A 21015-nucleotide genomic window follows, 5' to 3' on the forward strand; every position below is an offset into this window, starting at 1 on the left:
GATATTTCATCCTCCAAGTAAATTATAGATGATCAAGCAAATCTTGTCAGTAGGAAAAGGCGCGAAATTCAAATTTTCTATGGGACGTTATCCCATCGCGCTTACATTTTTCAAATTTGCCGCTTTGACCTTGGTGGATGACGGTGTGTTATGACGCCGTGGTACTTTCCACATGTCTCCACCGTAAAGACGGCCGTCTTTTGCGGCCGCTATATGACGGCCGTCATATTACGGCACCGTTTCCGGAGGAATCCAAAGCTTTAGGTGGATAGTGAGGGGAATGGTGTCTAGACGGTGTCGTGCGGCGAGGGGAGCTTCTCCCACGTGGGCTCGACGCCCCAGATGTCGCGCGCGTACTCCGCGATGGTGCGGTCCGACGAGAACTTGCCCGACGACGCGATGTTCTCGATCACCATCTCCGCCCACTTCGCCTGGTCCTGGGGATTATGGATTAGTTAATACGGTTTGCTATAGATATACATATTAGATTGACTCAAACAACTCAAAATTACTTTAAAAACTTATATTATTGAAAAAACACAGAAATATTACACAGTCACATCGTACGTCGTCCGAAATCAGTCTCTCCGAATCTCCGGTTAAGCTTTGGATTCCTCCGAAAACGGTGCCGTCATATTACGGCCGCTATATAGCGTTGACTGACGTCACTAGAACGTTGTCTATGTAAACAAGATGGCGCGGTTTCTTAGACGGCGTTACGTTACGTCACAGACAATCCAACCTCTAGACATAGCATAGTCGCGCTACCCCCTCTGCCACACATACGGTAGCGTTACTCCATCTTCGAGTCAATCCCGTGCCGTGATTGGTCCGTGTTTTTGAACGGACCAATCACGGCACGGGATTCGCTCACCTCGTCCCCCCGCACCCCCGTATTTTTGGCAGCATCGGTTTCATGAAAGAATTGGCCTAAGCTCAGTCTAGAGGTTGGATTGTCAGTGCGTTACGTTGATTGTCAACGTAACGTAAGATGACGGCCGTCATGACGGTGTCGATAGTTTCGTGAACGTTTTATTAGATAGCGGTGACGCCATTTTGAATAAATGACACGAGATTTGAATAAATGATTCCGTACTACGATTATTTTCCTCTTCTGATGATATTTCATCCTCCAAGTAAATTATAGATGATCAAGCAAATCTTGTCAGTAGGAAAAGGCGCGAAATTCAAATTTTCTATGGGACGTTATCCCATCGCGCCTACATTTTTCAAATTTGCCGCTTCGACCTTGGTGGATGACGGTGTGTTATGACGCCGTGGTACTTTCCACATGTCGCCACCGTAAAGACGGCCGTCTTTTGCGGCCGCTATATGACGGCCGTCATATTACGGTACCGTTTTCGGAGGAATCCAAAGCTTTACAATTTTAAAATCTGCCCATGGCGTTTTGCTGTCTCGCTCACACGCACTGACACTCGGCATCATACTCTCTCATTCACACATCGTTCATTCCACAGTTCGTTCTCTCACTCACTCGTTCAATCCTTACGTTCCAATCCACGCATCCTACATACATATTACATTGATAGCTTGTTGTGGTTTCAATGAATTTTACACATCTCCATAGTAACACATCGTTTTTAGGTTTCATAAAGAGCAGCTGATTTGGCTCAATAGCAAAATAGCCTAATATTAAATGTATGCCAAACCCGCTGCAAACCATACTAGAGTGATGTGTGCAAGTTTACCTATACACCTCCGAAATGCGCTACAGGCGCGGTCCAGCTCGCCAGGCGAGAAAAACTCGCTGCAAACCATACTACTGCGATATATGTACCTGGTACGCGTCAGAGACGCGCTGCTGCGCCTCGATGTAGACGTCAATGTCGGCCAGATGTAGGAACCGGTCGTGGTGGAGTAGCACGTCGGCTATGTGTGCGAAACGCGCCGCTTACCCGGCGCGACCCCGCTGCAAACCATACTACTGCGATATATGTACCTGGTACGCGCCAGAGACGCGCTGCTGCGTCTCTATGTACGCGTCGAAGTCGGCCAGGTGTAGGAACCGGTCGTGGTGCAGCAGCACGTCGGCTATGTGCGCGAAGCGGCCCGGCTCGCCCGGCGCGACCCCGCTGCAAACCATACTACTGCGATATATGTACCTGGTACGCGTCAGAGACGCGCTGCTGCGCCTCGATGTAGACGTCAATGTCGGCCAGAAGTAGGAACCGGTCGTGGTGGAGCAGCACGTCCGCGATGTGCGCGAAACGCCCCGCTCACCCGGCGCGACTCCGCTGCAAACCATACTACTGCGATATATGTACCTGGTACGCGTCAGAGACGCGCTGCTGCGCCTCTATGTACGCGTCGAAGTCGGCCAGATGTAGGAACCGGTCGTGGTGTAGTAGCACGTCGGCTATGTGCGTGAAGCGGCCCGGCTCGCCCGGCGCGACCCCGCTGCAAACCATACTGCTGCGATATATGTACCTGGTACGCGTCAGAGACGCGCTGCTGCGCCTCGATATAAGCGTCAAAGTCGGCCAGATGTAGGAACCGGTCGTGGTGCAGCAGCACGTCGGCTATGTGCGCGAAGCGGCCCGGCTCGCCCGGCGCGACCCCGCTGCAAACCATACTACTGCGATATATGTACCTGGTACGCGTCAGAGACGCGCTGCTGCGCCTCGATATAAGCGTCAAAGTCGGCCAGATGTAGGAACCGGTCGTGGTGCAGCAGCACGTCGGCTATGTGCGCGAAGCGGCCCGGCTCGCCCGGCGAGAAGAACCCGCTGCGGATCTGCTCCACGCACTGCCGGAGCTCGGGGTTGCGCTCGTAATACTCGTACGCGTTGTAGCTAGAAATAAAATTATTTTGCTTAGATTAAATTTTTTGATAGATATAGTGTTACATTTCTTGACAATTGTAGCCATGTAATGTAACAACTGTGAAGTATAAAGGTGCAAACAAAAGACAATCCAAACACCTCTTATAACCGTCTTCGAGAAATCGAAACATCCATAAAAAACAATAGAAAGTCCTTTTTGAAGTTAAATAGTTTAAAATCCACCACCGGTGCATCTCGTTGAAGCGTCCGCAATACTACATTTCGCAGTATATTATCACGGCGCTTGCACATTTAGCAGTCAAAATCGCCGTCCACTGTGCCGGAGCGCTCCGTTCAGAATGAACTTCATATAGTCAGTGCCTGAGGCTCTGTACCTAGACCAGTGTCAGTGCATAAGGCGGACTCACCCCTTCTTCTGCAGAGCCTCGACGTCATCAACCCTCATGCCGAAGATGAACAGGTTGTGCTCGCCAGCCTCCTCGGCCATCTCGACGTTGGCGCCGTCCATGGTGCCGATAGTGAGCGCTCCGTTCAGCATAAACTTCATGTTGCCAGTGCCAGAAGCCTCGGTACCTGGACAAACGCAATGATTATAATTTAAGACACAGTCACAGTACAGAATAAACAAATCTAAATAGTATACCCCTTCAACTTACATGTTGATTAGGGAATATCTAACTATCTATATAAAAATAGTGTTTGTGACACTGATAAAGAGACTGATTATAATTTGTCTGATATCAATCATTCATGATTGAATGTGCTGACAAGTGACGAGTAGGTACTATGAAGAGAAAACGTCCGCGAAGAAAAGTCTCGCTCATCGTCACTCGCTTCTTGCTAGGGTGGTATTCCACCTGTACAATTGCGTCTCACTCTCTCATTAAGCAAAATGTGAGACGCGATACACATTGGACAAAGATATTGATAGGTGGAATACCACCTCAAGCGCCGCTGATCGGACAACTACCTCAACATTATTAAATTGTATAACGGGACTTAATCGCGTATCGCGTCCCACGTGACGTGACGCGATTAAGCGCGATTAAGTTTAATAATGTGTAAAAATCGTGAAAGGTTAAATCAGTGTAACTACCTCAACGTCTTAAAGGTATATGTGCAATGTTATTATATACCGGCAGTGGAGATCTGCTCGCTAAGGTCGGCCGCGGGCATGATCCTCTCGGCGAGGGTCACGCGGTAGTTCTCCAGGTAGATCAGCTTCAGCTTGAAGGTATATATGTGTACAATGTTATTATATACCGGCAGTGGAGATCTGCTCGCTAAGGTCGGCCGCGGGCATGATCCTCTCGGCGAGGGTCACGCGGTAGTTCTCCAGGTAGATCAGCTTCAGCTTGAAGGTATATATGTGTACAATGTTATTATATACCGGCAGTGGAGATCTGCTCGCTAAGGTCGGCCGCGGGCATGATCCTCTCGGCGAGGGTCACGCGGTAGTTCTCCAGGTAGATCAGCTTCAGCTTGAAGGTATATATGTGTACAATGTTATTATATACCGGCAGTGGAGATCTGCTCGCTAAGGTCGGCCGCGGGCATGATCCTCTCGGCGAGGGTCACGCGGTAGTTCTCCAGGTAGATCAGCTTCAGCTTGAAGGTATATATGTGTACAATGTTATTATATACCGGCAGTGGAGATCTGCTCGCTAAGGTCGGCCGCGGGCATGATCCTCTCGGCGAGGGTCACGCGGTAGTTCTCCAGGTAGATCAGCTTCAGCTTGAAGGTATATATGTGTACAATGTTATTATATACCGGCAGTGGAGATCTGCTCGCTAAGGTCGGCCGCGGGCATGATCCTCTCGGCGAGGGTCACGCGGTAGTTCTCCAGGTAGATCAGCTTCAGCTTGAAGGTATATATGTGTACAATGTTATTATATACCGGCAGTGGAGATCTGCTCGCTAAGGTCGGCCGCGGGCATGATCCTCTCGGCGAGGGTCACGCGGTAGTTCTCCAGGTAGATCAGCTTCAGCTTGAAGGTATATATGTGTACAATGTTATTATATACCGGCAGTGGAGATCTGCTCGCTAAGGTCGGCCGCGGGCATGATCCTCTCGGCGAGGGTCACGCGGTAGTTCTCCAGGTAGATCAGCTTCAGCTTGAAGGTATATATGTGTACAATGTTATTATATACCGGCAGTGGAGATCTGCTCGCTAAGGTCGGCCGCGGGCATGATCCTCTCGGCGAGGGTCACGCGGTAGTTCTCCAGGTAGATCAGCTTCAGCTTGAAGGTATATATGTGTACAATGTTATTATATACCGGCAGTGGAGATCTGCTCGCTAAGGTCGGCCGCGGGCATGATCCTCTCGGCGAGGGTCACGCGGTAGTTCTCCAGGTAGATCAGCTTCAGCTTGAAGGTATATATGTGTACAATGTTATTATATACCGGCAGTGGAGATCTGCTCGCTAAGGTCGGCCGCGGGCATGATCCTCTCGGCGAGGGTCACGCGGTAGTTCTCCAGGTAGATCAGCTTCAGCTTGAAGGTATATATGTGTACAATGTTATTATATACCGGCAGTGGAGATCTGCTCGCTAAGGTCGGCCGCGGGCATGATCCTCTCGGCGAGGGTCACGCGGTAGTTCTCCAGGTAGATCAGCTTCAGCTTGAAGGTATATATGTGTACAATGTTATTATATACCGGCAGTGGAGATCTGCTCGCTAAGGTCGGCCGCGGGCATGATCCTCTCGGCGAGGGTCACGCGGTAGTTCTCCAGGTAGATCAGCTTCAACTTGAAGGTATATATGTGTACAATGTTATTATATACCGGCAGTGGAGATCTGCTCGCTAAGGTCGGCCGCGGGCATGATCCTCTCGGCGAGGGTCACGCGGTAGTTCTCCAGGTAGATCAGCTTCAGCTTGAAGGTATATATGTGTACAATGTTATTATATACCGGCAGTGGAGATCTGCTCGCTAAGGTCGGCCGCGGGCATGATCCTCTCGGCGAGGGTCACGCGGTAGTTCTCCAGGTAGATCAGCTTCAGCTTGAAGGTATATATGTGTACAATGTTATTATATACCGGCAGTGGAGATCTGCTCGCTAAGGTCGGCCGCGGGCATGATCCTCTCGGCGAGGGTCACGCGGTAGTTCTCCAGGTAGATCAGCTTCAGCTTGAAGGTATATATGTGTACAATGTTATTATATACCGGCAGTGGAGATCTGCTCGCTAAGGTCGGCCGCGGGCATGATCCTCTCGGCGAGGGTCACGCGGTAGTTCTCCAGGTAGATCAGCTTCAGCTTGAAGGTATATATGTGTACAATGTTATTATATACCGGCAGTGGAGATCTGCTCGCTAAGGTCGGCCGCGGGCATGATCCTCTCGGCGAGGGTCACGCGGTAGTTCTCCAGGTAGATCAGCTTCAGCTTGAAGGTATATATGTGTACAATGTTATTATATACCGGCAGTGGAGATCTGCTCGCTAAGGTCGGCCGCGGGCATGATCCTCTCGGCGAGGGTCACGCGGTAGTTCTCCAGGTAGATCAGCTTCAGCTTGAAGGTATATATGTGTACAATGTTATTATATACCGGCAGTGGAGATCTGCTCGCTAAGGTCGGCCGCGGGCATGATCCTCTCGGCGAGGGTCACGCGGTAGTTCTCCAGGTAGATCAGCTTCAGCTTGAAGGTATATATGTGTACAATGTTATTATATACCGGCAGTGGAGATCTGCTCGCTAAGGTCGGCCGCGGGCATGATCCTCTCGGCGAGGGTCACGCGGTAGTTCTCCAGGTAGATCAGCTTCAGCTTGTCGCCCACCTCAGGGTCGTTGTTCACCTGCAATTTGTGAATAGTTGGAGTTTTGTGTGTCGTCGGAGAGGAATTTGTAAATAATTTCTGTTTTACTATTCTTATATTATGTAACTATTTGTTATTGCTTTATTTGCCATAATTAATTGAATTTAAAGTGTATCCAAATCATAACTCAGATTGCCAGTATGAAACCAGGTAATAGATGAGTCAATCGAAATATTATTTTAATCGAATTTAAACTGTTGTGAGACATTTTTATTTATTTTTATTTAAGCCTTTTATTTTTCCTTAAATAGTTTGCATAATAAAAGTTTTCTAATAATATTGTTGTTTATTTTACTATATTAAGGATCCCTGTCGGGTATAGGCCTCCTCCATATCTTTCCACCTTTCTCGGTCTTTAGCCTTGATTAGCCAATTTTGTGAGACATACTAACATAATTTAGGCTCAATTGCACCATCCCACTAACCCGGGGTTAAGCTGTTAAACCGATAACCTAGTGTCAAATTGTACTGGTAACCATTGTAAATCCATGTTTAACCGGTTAACCCCGGGTTAGTGGAATGGTGTAAGTGGGCCTTAACGGTTTAGACTCGCTTGTTTTTGCGAGTAACTAAAAACAAGTGAGTCTAAACCGTAAAACTATTAATAGTATTTTATGCAACCGTTGTTTAAGAGAGGTCAAAAAAGGCGAGTGGCGAGAGTAACAATTTGAGACGAAGCCGAAAATTGTTAATAAAGACGCCACGAGTATTTTTTGACTCAGTTAAACAACGTTGCATACAATACTTTTTCTACGACCAAGCACTTACTTTTAAATAAAATTGTAAATTTAACAAATATTTTTAATTCAAGAAGTAGCAAAAATGGCGGGTACGGGCGGGAAAAGAATGAATGAATGAAATTTAAAAAAAAAAACATGTCTATGGTTCACTTATTTGTCAGAGATGACATTTAAATTAAGGTTGGCAACAATGAAAATTCAATATTTTTTAAGTGGTCATTACACGAAGTATCGTAAAATCGCCAAAAAGATACTGCGTGTATGCACAAATTCTTTTTTGGGGAATAGACTAAAGACTTGTCTTGACAACTATAAGGTAGGGTTTTAAGGCACGAGCCTTTAAATGACAAATAAAAGTACGGGAGTAGAAAAAAATAATTTTAATATCTGTGATCTCTAAGATCATTGGGGACTGTATGTTTACGAATTGTCAGTTAAGTATCTTCGTTGGTTGGTACTCACGGTGTTCCCCACAGCGCAGGCGAGCGCGATGATCTGCTTGGCGATGTAGTACCCGGGCGCGGCCTTGCCCCCGATCATGACCGTGCGCGGCGTCACCGCCGCCGCCGCCGGCTCGCGCTTGATCCGGTTGTACAGCGTGATCACGTGCAGGATGTTCAGCAGCTGCCGCTTGTACTCGTGGATACGCTTCACCTGACAATCAATGATATTATATAACCATAGATAGGTTATACATGATACTTGAGGAGCACAAAAAATACTTCCATATTTATTTCTGTGCCTACGAACAAATCTGTTATTTTTGATTATTTTTTTTCATTCCATCCATCTTTGTCACACTCGTTGTTAAACATAAGGTCGTCTTTTTCTCTTTCGGTGTGCGGGAGCTCGTTAGCACGTGCACATTTCTCGCTTGTCCAGCCGCGTCTAAAGGTAACTTGTCCAATTTGTCACAAGGTAAGCGCTTCAATTTTGGAACGCCTATACCCTATCTTGAGTTATAAATAATTGCTGACAATGTGATAAATGGGTTAATCAACTTTTTCTTGTCACACTTGCTATGGTTACGGTCTCCTGAGTCACTCTTAAAATTCTAGGTTTTTCGTATTTAAATGAACCAAACTTGCATTTTATGGTAGTTATACGACCTTTCCATAATGGGACATCTACTGAGCATGTTAGTAGAACATGGTACAGCAGTTCTTCTAACAATCTATGCTACTATTGTCTCCTCACTGATGGGACAGAATAACGACAAGAAATAATTGATTGACCCAAATAATAAGGGCGTTGTTCATAAACGCTTGTCAATTCTAACAAGCCATTGATAATCCGACATTTAGACATTTGTTTGTTAGAAAGAGACGGAATTTAACAAAGGTTAGCTAAGTTTTATGAATAAAGGGGTAAATATTTGGGGACAGTCTGGCTGACTAGGCAGTTAGCGTACCTGCACGTCGAACATGGATGCCGGGTTGATCTTAACCCCGGTGTCACGCTCGATCAAAGACGCCAGCCTCAACTTGTTCTCCTGCTTTACTTTCATCACGGCGCGCTGGAAACCGGGGTCCTTAGCCCAGCGCTTCAAGCCCTGCAGCTTCTCAAGGTGCACCGTCCATTCTTCACCGATCTTGTCACAGATAAGGTCGGATAATCCAGGGTTGCAGAGCAACAGCCAACGGCGGGGGGTGATTCCGTTGGTCTTGTTCTGGAACCTCTCGGGCCACATTTCGTAGAAGTCCCTGAAGATGGTCGCTTTGAGGATCTCGGAGTGGATAGCGGCGACGCCGTTGACGGCGTGGGAGCCGACGACGCAGAGGTGCGCCATGTTCACTCTCTTCTCTCCCTCTTCTTCGATCAGAGACATGCGACGGAGACGGTTTCCATCGCCCGGCCAGCGCTTCTCGACCTCCTGTAGGTGGAGGAAGTTGATATGGTAGATCAGCTGCATGTGTCTGGGGAGGACGTTTTCCAGCATGGAGACCGGCCATCTCTCCAACGCCTCAGGCAGGACGGTGTGGTTGGTGTACGCGCAGCATTTAGTGACTAGCTTCCACGCTTCTTCGTAGGGGAGATTCTCCTGGTCGATGAGGATTCTTAGAAGTTCCGGGATGGCCAGAGCCGGGTGGGTGTCGTTGAGCTGGATGGCTACTTTTTCGGGGAGGGTGTCGAAGGTGGTCCTGACGGCCTCTCTGGAGCCGAACTTGGAGGACTTGTAGCGGCGGATGATGTCCTGCAGGGTGGCGGCGCACATGAAGTACTCCTGGCGCAGGCGGAGCTCCTTGCCTTCGAAGAAGTTGTCGTTGGGGTAGAGCACGCGGGAGATGTTCTCGGCCACGTTCCGGTCCAGCACGGCTTGGATGTAGTCGCCGGAGTTGACTGGAAAGTTTAAAAATGTCACTAATGTACCAAACAGTCTGTCATCGTCAAAATATTCGCTAAATTTTACTGTAAGGAAAATTTCATAGTTTAGTGCTCCGTCGCGTTAATCGGTCCGTCATTTGCGGTTAGTGCGACTGGTCCTAAAATATTTCTTTAGGATGGCTAATTAAAATGCCTTAGACTTAAATATTCGAGTCTCTAAATAAGTTGTTTACTTTTACATTGTTTTTGTTTACACATGTTGTTTGTGCTGCGCTATTAATATTATGTATATAAATACTCCGGCATTTCTTTAAGTGTCGCAGTATTCATACATAATTATACCTAACATACGATCATGCCGATAGCTTATAACGGCACATATTGTTAGAAATTGCTCTCCGTATTGCGACCCAACGTCGGCCGGTAATATTATGAATTTGTCAATTTGATATAGGTATGTGACGAGGGTAAATGTCATGACTACGTTCTAGTCCTACAGAATGAAAAATATTTATTTTAATAGAATATGACTTGTCAAGACATCAAAATAAGGTCTAAATAATAAATCATAGAATACATCAAAAACTAATGGAGACATTTGAGGGTAATTACAACCAACTACCAAATATTACTAAAACTAGGTGCAGTCAACATATGTAGGTTATTGCATAATGTCCATAGCGAAGTATAAGTGTTTATAGGACCTAGCAGCTCGTAAATAACTTACAGAACTTGAGGTTGAAGTCGATGGGGCTCTTGGCGGACCAGAGGCGGAGCGTGTTCACGACGTTGTTGTTGTAGCCTGGGATCGGGTTGTCGTACGGCATCGCGAACACCACCTGCGACAAACGGAACGTTAGCGACTTGGTGGCGACTAGTGATGTGCCGCCGAGAAATTACGCACTTACCGTAATTCTCATTAGTGAAAATTACCGTAAATTACCGAGAATTTACGGTAACTTACCCATGAAGTATATTAAATTAGGATTGAATTTTGCTTAAAAGTTTTGTGGTTTTAAAGTATTTAAATGTTTTTTACATTATTATTATTCTGTGTTATTATTATTTTTATGTTATCTGACATGTGGTTGATTGGTATAATAATTTCTAGTCTTATTTCTCCTTATATTAGTCCCACCTCTATCTGGGCTTATATGTACGGCGGCGGAGACAAACCGCTTTATTCTGGGTTACCAATGTTACCATAGGGTTTAGGTTCTGGGCTTTCATCTCCCTCTTGATATTGAACTACCATGTGCCGGGAGGTCTTCGTCTTCCCAGGAATGTTGTGAGCATATTGTATTGTATTGTAGCACGGGCAGATTTCCGTAACTCGACGACGGGCGCCTTTTTTTCATGACGGGGGGTGGGGGCTAGTCCAGCCAACCCAACCCCTCAAGAGGAATGGTCACCCTTCCTCCTGCTGGATCCTGAAAGAGCGACTTCGTGAGTCTTTCATTTATACCAGGCATGGCCTTTCGGCCTCCAGCCTGGTTTAGCCAGTGTGCTGTTTCTTTGTACGTTCTAGCAGCAGTGAGCGTACCTTGCTAAAGTGGATCGGGAGAATCGTTTCCGGGCCAATCGCCTCCGCACCTAATGCGGTTTGATGTAATTATATGGCTCAGGGCGATTAAGAGTGCTCTACTGTCGGATAGCATGTGGATGGAGGATCCTACTACCCTCCTTGCAGTGATGGCAGCCGCCGCATTGATCATGCCCATGCACTCAGCTTGGAATATGAGTTATGGGTTCCTAGCGGAGTGGTAATGGACACGTTCAGGTCTTCTGAGAAGGTTCCAGAGTCGGACTCACTGTCTGTTTGGGGATGTCCGCTGAGGGGGATGGCCTCTTGCTGTATGTGTAGGTGAAGCGATGGAAGGTTTAGCATGCCCTGAAGGGCATGAATGGCTGCAGACTGTGAGGACTTCGTGTTTTGTAGGGATGTTTAAGAGATTTAACTGGCAAACTATCAAACGTTTCATGTGGCCGGACCGGACCATCCTAAGCCTTCTTTTAGTTTGTCATAAATAAAGGACCACTCTGAAAGATCCTCTTACGTGCTCATTGCGCTATCGAGACAAGTAACAGGACATAGAAAAGTCGAGCGCTATAAATGCAGGATCTTGAGGGCCATCAGGAACTATTTTAATCCGTTAGTACCCACACAGTACAAAAATGCACATTCCACGTGTTTTATTTTTACTGCGGTAACTGGGTACATTGCAAACCCAGCTGATAAGCGTTTACCTGTTTACAATATAACAGCCTACTTAACTTAAAATAAACACGCGACGTAATAAAATTGTATCTTAAAACACACTTGTTGTAATGGAAGTCATTGCAAATCAAACTTTACCTTACACATCAATGCTTGCTTACATATGACATTGAAATATAATATCTGGGAGACCGAGCAGCTTTGCTCGGAAAACATATAAAAGCTCAAAAATCAGCGTTTTCCCAGAAATAAGACCTAGCTAGATCGATTTTTCGCCCCTGAAAACCCCCATATAGCAAATTTCATCGAAATCGTTAGAACCGTTTCCGAGATCCCCGAAATATATATAAATAAATATATAAGAATTGCTCGTTTAAAGGTATAAGTTATGACAGTGATTTTAATATATTTAAAATCACTGTCATAACTATGAGATGAATTTTATACATTTAAGCTAAAATAATAAAGAACTCACTTTATTTTTCGTTATGCAAGTTTGATTCAACCTACTTTCATTAAAAACACTTAATTCGCACATAAAATGAAACTTATTAAACATTAGTAAAATAATGTAACATTATTGTGTATTTAATCTCTAACATCTAATTACATACATCATTGAATTCATTGATAAAAGTTAAAATTTCTCTTAGAAAAATTACCCGAGAACATTCGCGGGGAAGATTGCCCGTAATTTACGGCGGTAATTTACGGTAATTTTGGTAATAAACTAGTTCCTCTTGCCAGATTATTTTGAAAATTTCTATACAGATTGTATTACCTAAATAAGAATCAATTCTGTAAAAAAAAGTTTAAAAAAATTTAAACTTAGACCACTTTCTCGATAATTACCCGTACGGAGAACGTTACCGCGAAAGTTACCCGACGATTCTCTCTGTTCTCGTAATTTACGGTAACGGCACATCACTAGTGGCGACACTTAATTAGGGCTACCGCGTTTAATTTCTCCGCTAGGGACGCTAGTGTAGATGGAGGTCTTTCAAAATGTCAAATCCATATACGTTTTGGTCTTTTTTATCGCTATTTTCACGCCTTATTTATAATTGAATTGTGGTAAATCTTTGTCCATCTTTGATTATAAGCATGGTAAACAATAGATATAGCTCAATAAATGTTAGTGGTAAAAAAGTGCCAATTAAATTATATGCAAAATTAAACAGGTTGAAAAAACAGCAAATTTAGACGTTAATATACCTTTGTGTATCTATATTAGAACGTATTGATTTTATAAAAATAAGCGGCTCTGCAACGTGCGATTTCTATTAAGTTGACGCCCACCGTAGTACTTTAAAACATAACATACCTAACATTATATATTGCGTGTGTAAATGTAATTAAAGCTACGAAAATTACCTTTACGATCTTTAATATTTGATGCATTGGCGCTAAAAACATATAGGTATCTAGTCAGAATCACGCATTCTACCCGTATTTCAACCCATCTCAATGTCAGGAGTTAATTACTTTGAAATGAATCTCGATGACCTAGTGTCCTAACTAGTCAATCTTAGCCTTGCAGCCTTGTTAAGTAATACGGAGTAATACATGCAAACCTCGTGTAGAAAGAAATACAATTATGTACCTACCTAACAATAAATGTGTTTTCCCTGGTAATAAAATGGCATGCTTAGTTTACCTAGTACCAACTAGTACCTACAGACACTAATTGTAAGTGATTTTTTTAACATTTCCGAAAATCTAGTACATTGTGAAAAAAATCCAACTGAAGCTCTAAACCTTTTTATTGGTCTGCCGTAGGTACATACTCGTAACGTGATACTTATGCAAAGAGGAGGGACCAAAATTATATTATTATGAGACTTATGAGAGATATATTACGTACTTGAAGATTTCCTATTCGTGCATTACCGGCGGATGTCAGACCTAATATTTATCGATTTTTATCGCTAATAAATTGCCAACATTTAGTAATCTTGTTATTTTAATTAGTTACTATAATTATGAGGCTTGGCCCTGATAGGTCTCTAGGCAACATTCAATTGTTAAGTAGCTCCACCACGATGTCCACGATTGACTTTGCTATAAGGATTAATAAAATTGTAGATCATGTTTCAAATTTGAAACTTGGTATTGTACATGGTACATGTTGTTATTTTAGCTATGTATCTTCTATTGCAGAGTTTAAAAACACATAACCTGTTCCTTATTGGGTTCCCTTCTACAAAGTTAATTCAGTCATATCATAAGTCTACATTGATAATCCCTATAGAAGACTAGATCTATCTTCCATGAATGTATTATAATAATAATATTTATAATGTCACCTTAACCCCGGAAGACGATATAATATTGACCTTATTTATTCTGAAAGCATTCGTCAATAATAAAATATCAATAATATCATCGCAAACACGCGATCAGCTTCCTATAATACTGACGTAATAATTCATAAGCAGATAAGTTATCTAATTCACTCTCTCGTCACGACAGCGCCACGTTATCATAGCTCATAACCACGCTGTGAGGTCATTGGCTTCTAGTAAAAATAGACGTTTAGTGTGTATTGGTTTAGTGCGTTTTTTTTAACATTTGAAGGTCGGGACGTCCTCTAGAGTATTCGAGATTTTTCACAAGTTACAAATTTCAGTAGTTTTGTAAGTTTAGGCTTCGGATTATTAATTTTCTAGCGAATAGTTCATATCTGGACTGAATACATAAAGTCAAGGTAGAAATTATTGAGGCAGGTTAAGCAATTAGCACAGTTAAACATTAATGACACTTCTGCCAATATTTTTAGTATATATTCTATACTTACAACCTACAACAAGTAATAGAGCGTCCGTTAGCTGGCGCGGTTGCACGGAGCGGGGGAGCGGGTTAACGAAAAATAGTATGAGCAACGCTAACTGGCGCGAACGCGTGCGACGGATTTTACCTACTTAGCGCTCCACTCGCTCCAGATAGCGGACGCCCTTAGACAACCTACCTGTGTGTCGACCCACTTCTTGCCCTGCGGGGTGTCGACGACCCGTCCGTAGAAGTTGACGGGCAGCATGAACTCGGGGCGGGCCTTCTCCCACGGGTTGCCGTAACGGAGCCAGTCGTCAACCTACCTGTGTGTCGACCCACTTCTTGCCCTGCGGGGTGTCGACGACCCGTCCGTAGAAGTTGACGGGCAGCATGAACTCGGGGCGGGCCTTCTCCCACGGGTTGCCGTAATGACCAGTCGTCAACCTACCTGTGTGTCGACCCACTTCTTGCCCTGCGGGGTGTCGACGACCCGTCCGTAGAAGTTGACGGGCAGCATGAACTCGGGGCGGGCCTTCTCCCACGGGTTGCCGTAACGGAGCCAGTCGTCAACCTACCTGTGTGTCGACCCACTTCTTGCCCTGCGGGGTGTCGACGACCCGTCCGTAGAAGTTGACGGGCAGCATGAACTCGGGGCGGGCCTTCTCCCACGGGTTGCCGTAACGGAGCCAGTCGTCAACCTACCTGTGTGTCGACCCACTTCTTGCCCTGCGGGGTGTCGACGACCCGTCCGTAGAAGTTGACGGGCAGCATGAACTCGGGGCGGGCCTTCTCCCACGGGTTGCCGTAATGACCAGTCGTCAACCTACCTGTGTGTCGACCCACTTCTTGCCCTGCGAGGTGTCGACGACCCGTCCGTAGAAGTTGACGGGCAGCATGAACTCGGGGCGGGCCTTCTCCCACGGGTTGCCGTAACGGAGCCAGTCGTCAACCTACCTGTGTGTCGACCCACTTCTTGCCCTGCGGGGTGTCGACGACCCGTCCGTAGAAGTTAACGGGCAGCATGAACTCGGGGCGGGCCTTCTCCCACGGGTTGCCGTAACGGAGCCAGTCGTCAACCTACCTGTGTGTCGACCCACTTCTTGCCCTGCGGGGTGTCGACGACCCGTCCGTAAAAGTTGACGGGCAGCATGAACTCGGGGCGGGCCTTCTCCCACGGGTTGCCGTAACGGAGCCAGTCGTCAACCTACCTGTGTGTCGACCCACTTCTTGCCCTGCGGGGTGTCGACGACCCGTCCGTAGAAGTTGACGGGCAGCATGAACTCGGGGCGGGCCTTCTCCCACGGGTTGCCGTAACGGAGCCAGTCGTCAACCTACCTGTGTGTCGACCCACTTCTTGCCCTGCGGGGTGTCGACGACCCGTCCGTAGAAGTTGACGGGCAGCATGAACTCGGGGCGGGCCTTCTCCCACGGGTTGCCGTAACGGAGCCAGTCGTCAACCTACCTGTGTGTCGACCCACTTCTTGCCCTGCGGGGTGTCGACGACCCGTCCGTAGAAGTTGACGGGCAGCATGAACTCGGGGCGGGCCTTCTCCCACGGGTTGCCGTAACGGAGCCAGTCGTCAACCTACCTGTGTGTCGACCCACTTCTTGCCCTGCGGGGTGTCGACGACCCGTCCGTAGAAGTTGACGGGCAGCATGAACTCGGGGCGGGCCTTCTCCCACGGGTTGCCGTAACGGAGCCAGTCGTCAACCTACCTGTGTGTCGACCCACTTCTTGCCCTGCGGGGTGTCGACGACCCGTCCGTAGAAGTTGACGGGCAGCATGAACTCGGGGCGGGCCTTCTCCCACGGGTTGCCGTAACGGAGCCAGTCGTCAACCTACCTGTGTGTCGACCCACTTCTTGCCCTGCGGGGTGTCGACGACCCGTCCGTAGAAGTTGACGGGCAGCATGAACTCGGGGCGGGCCTTCTCCCACGGGTTGCCGTAACGGAGCCAGTCGTCAACCTACCTGTGTGTCGACCCACTTCTTGCCCTGCGGGGTGTCGACGACCCGTCCGTAGAAGTTGACGGGCAGCATGAACTCGGGGCGGGCCTTCTCCCACGGGTTGCCGTAACGGAGCCAGTCGTCAACCTACCTGTGTGTCGACCCACTTCTTGCCCTGCGGGGTGTCGACGACCCGTCCGTAGAAGTTGACGGGCAGCATGAACTCGGGGCGGGCCTTCTCCCACGGGTTGCCGTAACGGAGCCAGTCGTCAACCTACCTGTGTGTCGACCCACTTCTTGCCCTGCGGGGTGTCGACGACCCGTCCGTAGAAGTTGACGGGCAGCATGAACTCGGGGCGGGCCTTCTCCCACGGGTTGCCGTAACGGAGCCAGTCGTCAACCTACCTGTGTGTCGACCCACTTCTTGCCCTGCGGGGTGTCGACGACCCGTCCGTAGAAGTTGACGGGCAGCATGAACTCGGGGCGGGCCTTCTCCCACGGGTTGCCGTAACGGAGCCAGTCGTCAACCTACCTGTGTGTCGACCCACTTCTTGCCCTGCGGGGTGTCGACGACCCGTCCGTAGAAGTTGACGGGCAGCATGAACTCGGGGCGGGCCTTCTCCCACGGGTTGCCGTAACGGAGCCAGTCGTCAACCTACCTGTGTGTCGACCCACTTCTTGCCCTGCGGGGTGTCGACGACCCGTCCGTAGAAGTTGACGGGCAGCATGAACTCGGGGCGGGCCTTCTCCCACGGGTTGCCGTAACGGAGCCAGTCGTCAACCTACCTGTGTGTCAACCCACTTCTTACCCGGCGGGGTGTCGACGACCCGTCCGTAGATGTTGACGGGCAGCATGAACTTGGGGCGGGTCTTTTACGAGTTGCCGTAGCGACCAGTCGTCAACCTACCTGTGTGTCGACCCACTTCTTGCCCTGCGGGGTGTCGACGACCCGTCCGTAGAAGTTGACGGGCAGCATGAACTCGGGGCGGGCCTTCTCCCACGGGTTGCCGTAACGGAGCCAGTCGTCGGGCTCTTCCTGCTGCTCGCCATTCTCGATCTTCTGCGCGAAGATGCCGTACTCGTACCTTATACCTGTGGGATAATTTTACTCTCAATAATTTGATGTTGTGCGCGGTGCATTTAACTGGTAAGTAAGCACTAACTTTTGTTTATGACGCCAAAAGTTATATCGGACCATCATGAATTGTTTTATCTAGGTCCATATCATAACATTGTGTTATGGGCAACACAAGCCCTATTGAGTTTACTGTGGGACTTATTCAATTTGTGTGATAATGTCCTACTATAAAAAGAAAAAAAAAAGGAAAGGAGGTATAGTTTGATCTCATCAACGAACATTTTAGCCTATTCAACTCTGTCATAACTGGCTGGGCGCAACTTTATAGGTTTTTTGCTGAACGTAAAGGCGGCACTGAAGTCCCCGCGGGCTTCAAGCTTGGCGTCACATGGCCGATTATTGCCTTAGTTATTTGCAGAAATATATTATTTAAGACGCCCAATGCCCACCAATTCGTTATCGTCCTTACGTCCCGGTATCACGCAGGTGCGTAATCAAGAGGTCAAAGATTATATTACAGTAGATACACGATAGTAACATGAATGCACTCATAGTATAAATTCTCATAATACGAGATAAAGGTACTTATCACGCGAGAGAACGCACATCGCTGTGACAATTTACTTAACAAACTATTAATAAAATTCAAAACAAATTATTTGTTACCTACCTACTTGCAATAAAAATAGTGTGCAATAGGCATGTGCATCAATTGTGTTTTATGAAACTGTAAACTGCATAGTCCTAAGACTCCTAAGTATGGCCTCCCAACAATTTGAGAATTTAATTACCCTCATATTCCGCCATTTCGAAAATAAACTCATTGTAGCTATTATACAAAGTGTGGTAATGAAATAGACAAGCCTATCCTGCGTCTACTAAACACACATACAAAAATAAATTAATTAATTTCTTAATGCATTTTAGTTGGTTGTCTGAGTTAGTTGACTACCAAGTAAGTTTTAAAACTTTAACCCAACTACGGATTTCTTTCGTTTCGTTTTACGATGGTACATACGTATTACATAGACTAAGCTAATAGCATAGCTAGCTAATATCATAACACTCATAATGCTTCCTGTAAACATGTTTTATTTATTTATTAGTTATACATTCCTATAACAGATCTATTCCAATTGTTCTATGTATATCTGTAATTGTTAAACTAGTCGTAACTATTAACAGCGCACGTACGATTTGAAAGGGTGCATTAGTGCGACTGTGACATCAAATGTCTATAGATGTTCTGCCTCAGTTTGGTGAAACACAATTAAATTGGCGCCGCGCCAACGGCCGTTGTCAACCGCTTCAATTAGTTTATATGAATGTTGACTATTTGTGCGATTCACCAACTAATCCAGTAGGTAAATACTTCATGTTTTAGTAATTTTGATGTTTTGTTTTTAACTTTCTGCAGCAGCGCGTTTTATACGACTAATAATTTATATGACATAGATTTTAATCTTACGTGTTTTTAGTTGCTTAGTTGACCATTTTTTGTAACAAAATATTTTTAAAATCTAAGTTTGCAATTTTGCATGTCAACAAGAAAATATTTTCCTTTTCTTAATCTGACTAGATTATTCATTGCAACATTCAAAGCTTATGGACATACATATTCGTACATCGTAAATATTGTAATCTATTGTTCATTGATTTGAGATGATCGTGCTTACTGAAAACCGACATACTAACGCAACCAAAAGCAGAAAACATAATTGAATCAGTAATGTCTTACCATAACCATAAGCAGCCAAGCCGAGTGTGGCCATGGAATCCAAGAAGCAGGCAGCCAGCCTGCCCAAGCCTCCATTACCGAGGCCAGCATCTTCCTCCAGCTCTTCCAACTCCTCAATGTCCAGGCCGAGCTGGTACAGGGCCTCGTCCACGGTGCCTTGGATGCCCAAGTTGATCATGGTGTTTTGGAGGGAACGGCCCATGTAGTACTCCAGCGAGAGGTAGTATACGCGCTGTTGGGGATTTGAGGGTTGTAGTAAGAAGAGAGCCACAGTAAACAAAGTATAACAATGAAGTTTTTAATTGTGGGTATCAGTGGGGGCGCGTCCATAAAAGTAGATTCCCACCGGCTTGCCTGTTTTTGGACGTTTGAGCAGAGTTGTAAAGGAAATATTTAAGCCAAATTAGCCCCGGCTGGCCTATGGATATGTGTGACGCGCCGCCACTGGTGGGTACTTATATCAAATTATTTCATTAAATATTTTTGATCAACTTACAACTCAACTCACAGTTCGAAACTGTCATATTTTGGTTTTAATAATTGTAGGTATGTTGCTGAAGGCAATTCACATTTAATACCAGAACTATAAACAAAATAACTTAACCCATTAGCGCCTACACCCACTTTTGGGAACCCACCATTTTTCTATTGCTATTAGGTAAAATTACAGTAGAATCAAATCAAATGCCGTAACTCAGGTGTACCCAAGTAGGTACAATGGGCGCTAATGGGTTAAGAATAAATATTAGATTCAGATAACTATATTTATTATATCTCATCATCATCAATTAATTGCTTAAGCTTTGTAGTTTAACATGAAAACATTCCTGTTTCAATTGGTTCCTCCTCCCATTCAGTTCCTGAACTATTGCCTTATGAACAGTATAGTATAACGTGGTATAACTGGACTACCAAGTGACTATGGAATTGCAACATTATTTAAAGTCCCTAATTAATTTTATTATCATGTCAATTAACTAAAAATGTGGGTAGCTTTCTACACTGGTTTTGTCTATCTTGGACAGTAAACATGACAAAGCAAATACGAATTACCTTGGGGTCCTTCTCATAGTAATACTGCTGCGTGCGGATCCAGCGGGAGACGAGGTGGTCACGCACGGTGTGCGCCAGCGCGAAGTAGTAGTCCCTCGGCGTCGCCACATTGCGGTCCTTCACGAGGGTGTAATGGACATGACGGTTGAAAGCCTTTTTCACCTCCGCGACGTTCTCCACTTCCACAATCCCCCTCACGGAGATCTGCTTACGCTTATCGTGATCTGACTGTACGCTCATCTTGACTATTCAATTATAAATCGCGCGGCCGAGACGGTCCTCTGACTGTGCGCGACTGAACTGGCCCGCGGTATCGGTCACCTTGAGAAGGTCAATTTGAGTATTGGAGATGTTGTATCGGCTACCCGGCTTTTGACGTCACTAGTAATAGGATTTAGTAAATTCACAAATGGTGACTGAAACCAGTTTTCAGTAAATCTAGTTATTGGCCGATTTATTCGGTACTGATAAAACGTTTTTTAAGTATTCTCAAAGTCTTAAGAATGGGAATACAGGAAAATA

At 46.0% G+C, this 21015-nt stretch overlaps 1 protein-coding gene across 1 annotated transcript; it reads right to left on the reverse strand.

The window, feature by feature from the left end:
• Positions 1 to 273: 273 nt before the first annotated feature.
• On the reverse strand, positions 274 to 20867 carry LOC134651814 (glycogen phosphorylase). The gene is made up of 10 exons (XM_063506929.1): positions 20494 to 20867; positions 19441 to 19672; positions 17532 to 17716; positions 10415 to 10526; positions 8774 to 9702; positions 7825 to 8016; positions 6481 to 6601; positions 3212 to 3377; positions 2612 to 2813; positions 274 to 437 (listed from the first exon to the last, which is right to left on the reverse strand). Exons 1-10 carry the CDS (start codon positions 20731 to 20733, stop codon positions 288 to 290), a joined length of 2529 nt encoding a protein of 842 aa, XP_063362999.1. The 5' UTR covers positions 20734 to 20867; the 3' UTR covers positions 274 to 287.
• Positions 20868 to 21015: the final 148 nt, after the last annotated feature.

Source organism: Cydia amplana, chromosome 1, assembly GCF_948474715.1.
Source record: "Cydia amplana chromosome 1, ilCydAmpl1.1, whole genome shotgun sequence".
NCBI lineage: Eukaryota > Metazoa > Arthropoda > Insecta > Lepidoptera > Tortricidae > Cydia > Cydia amplana.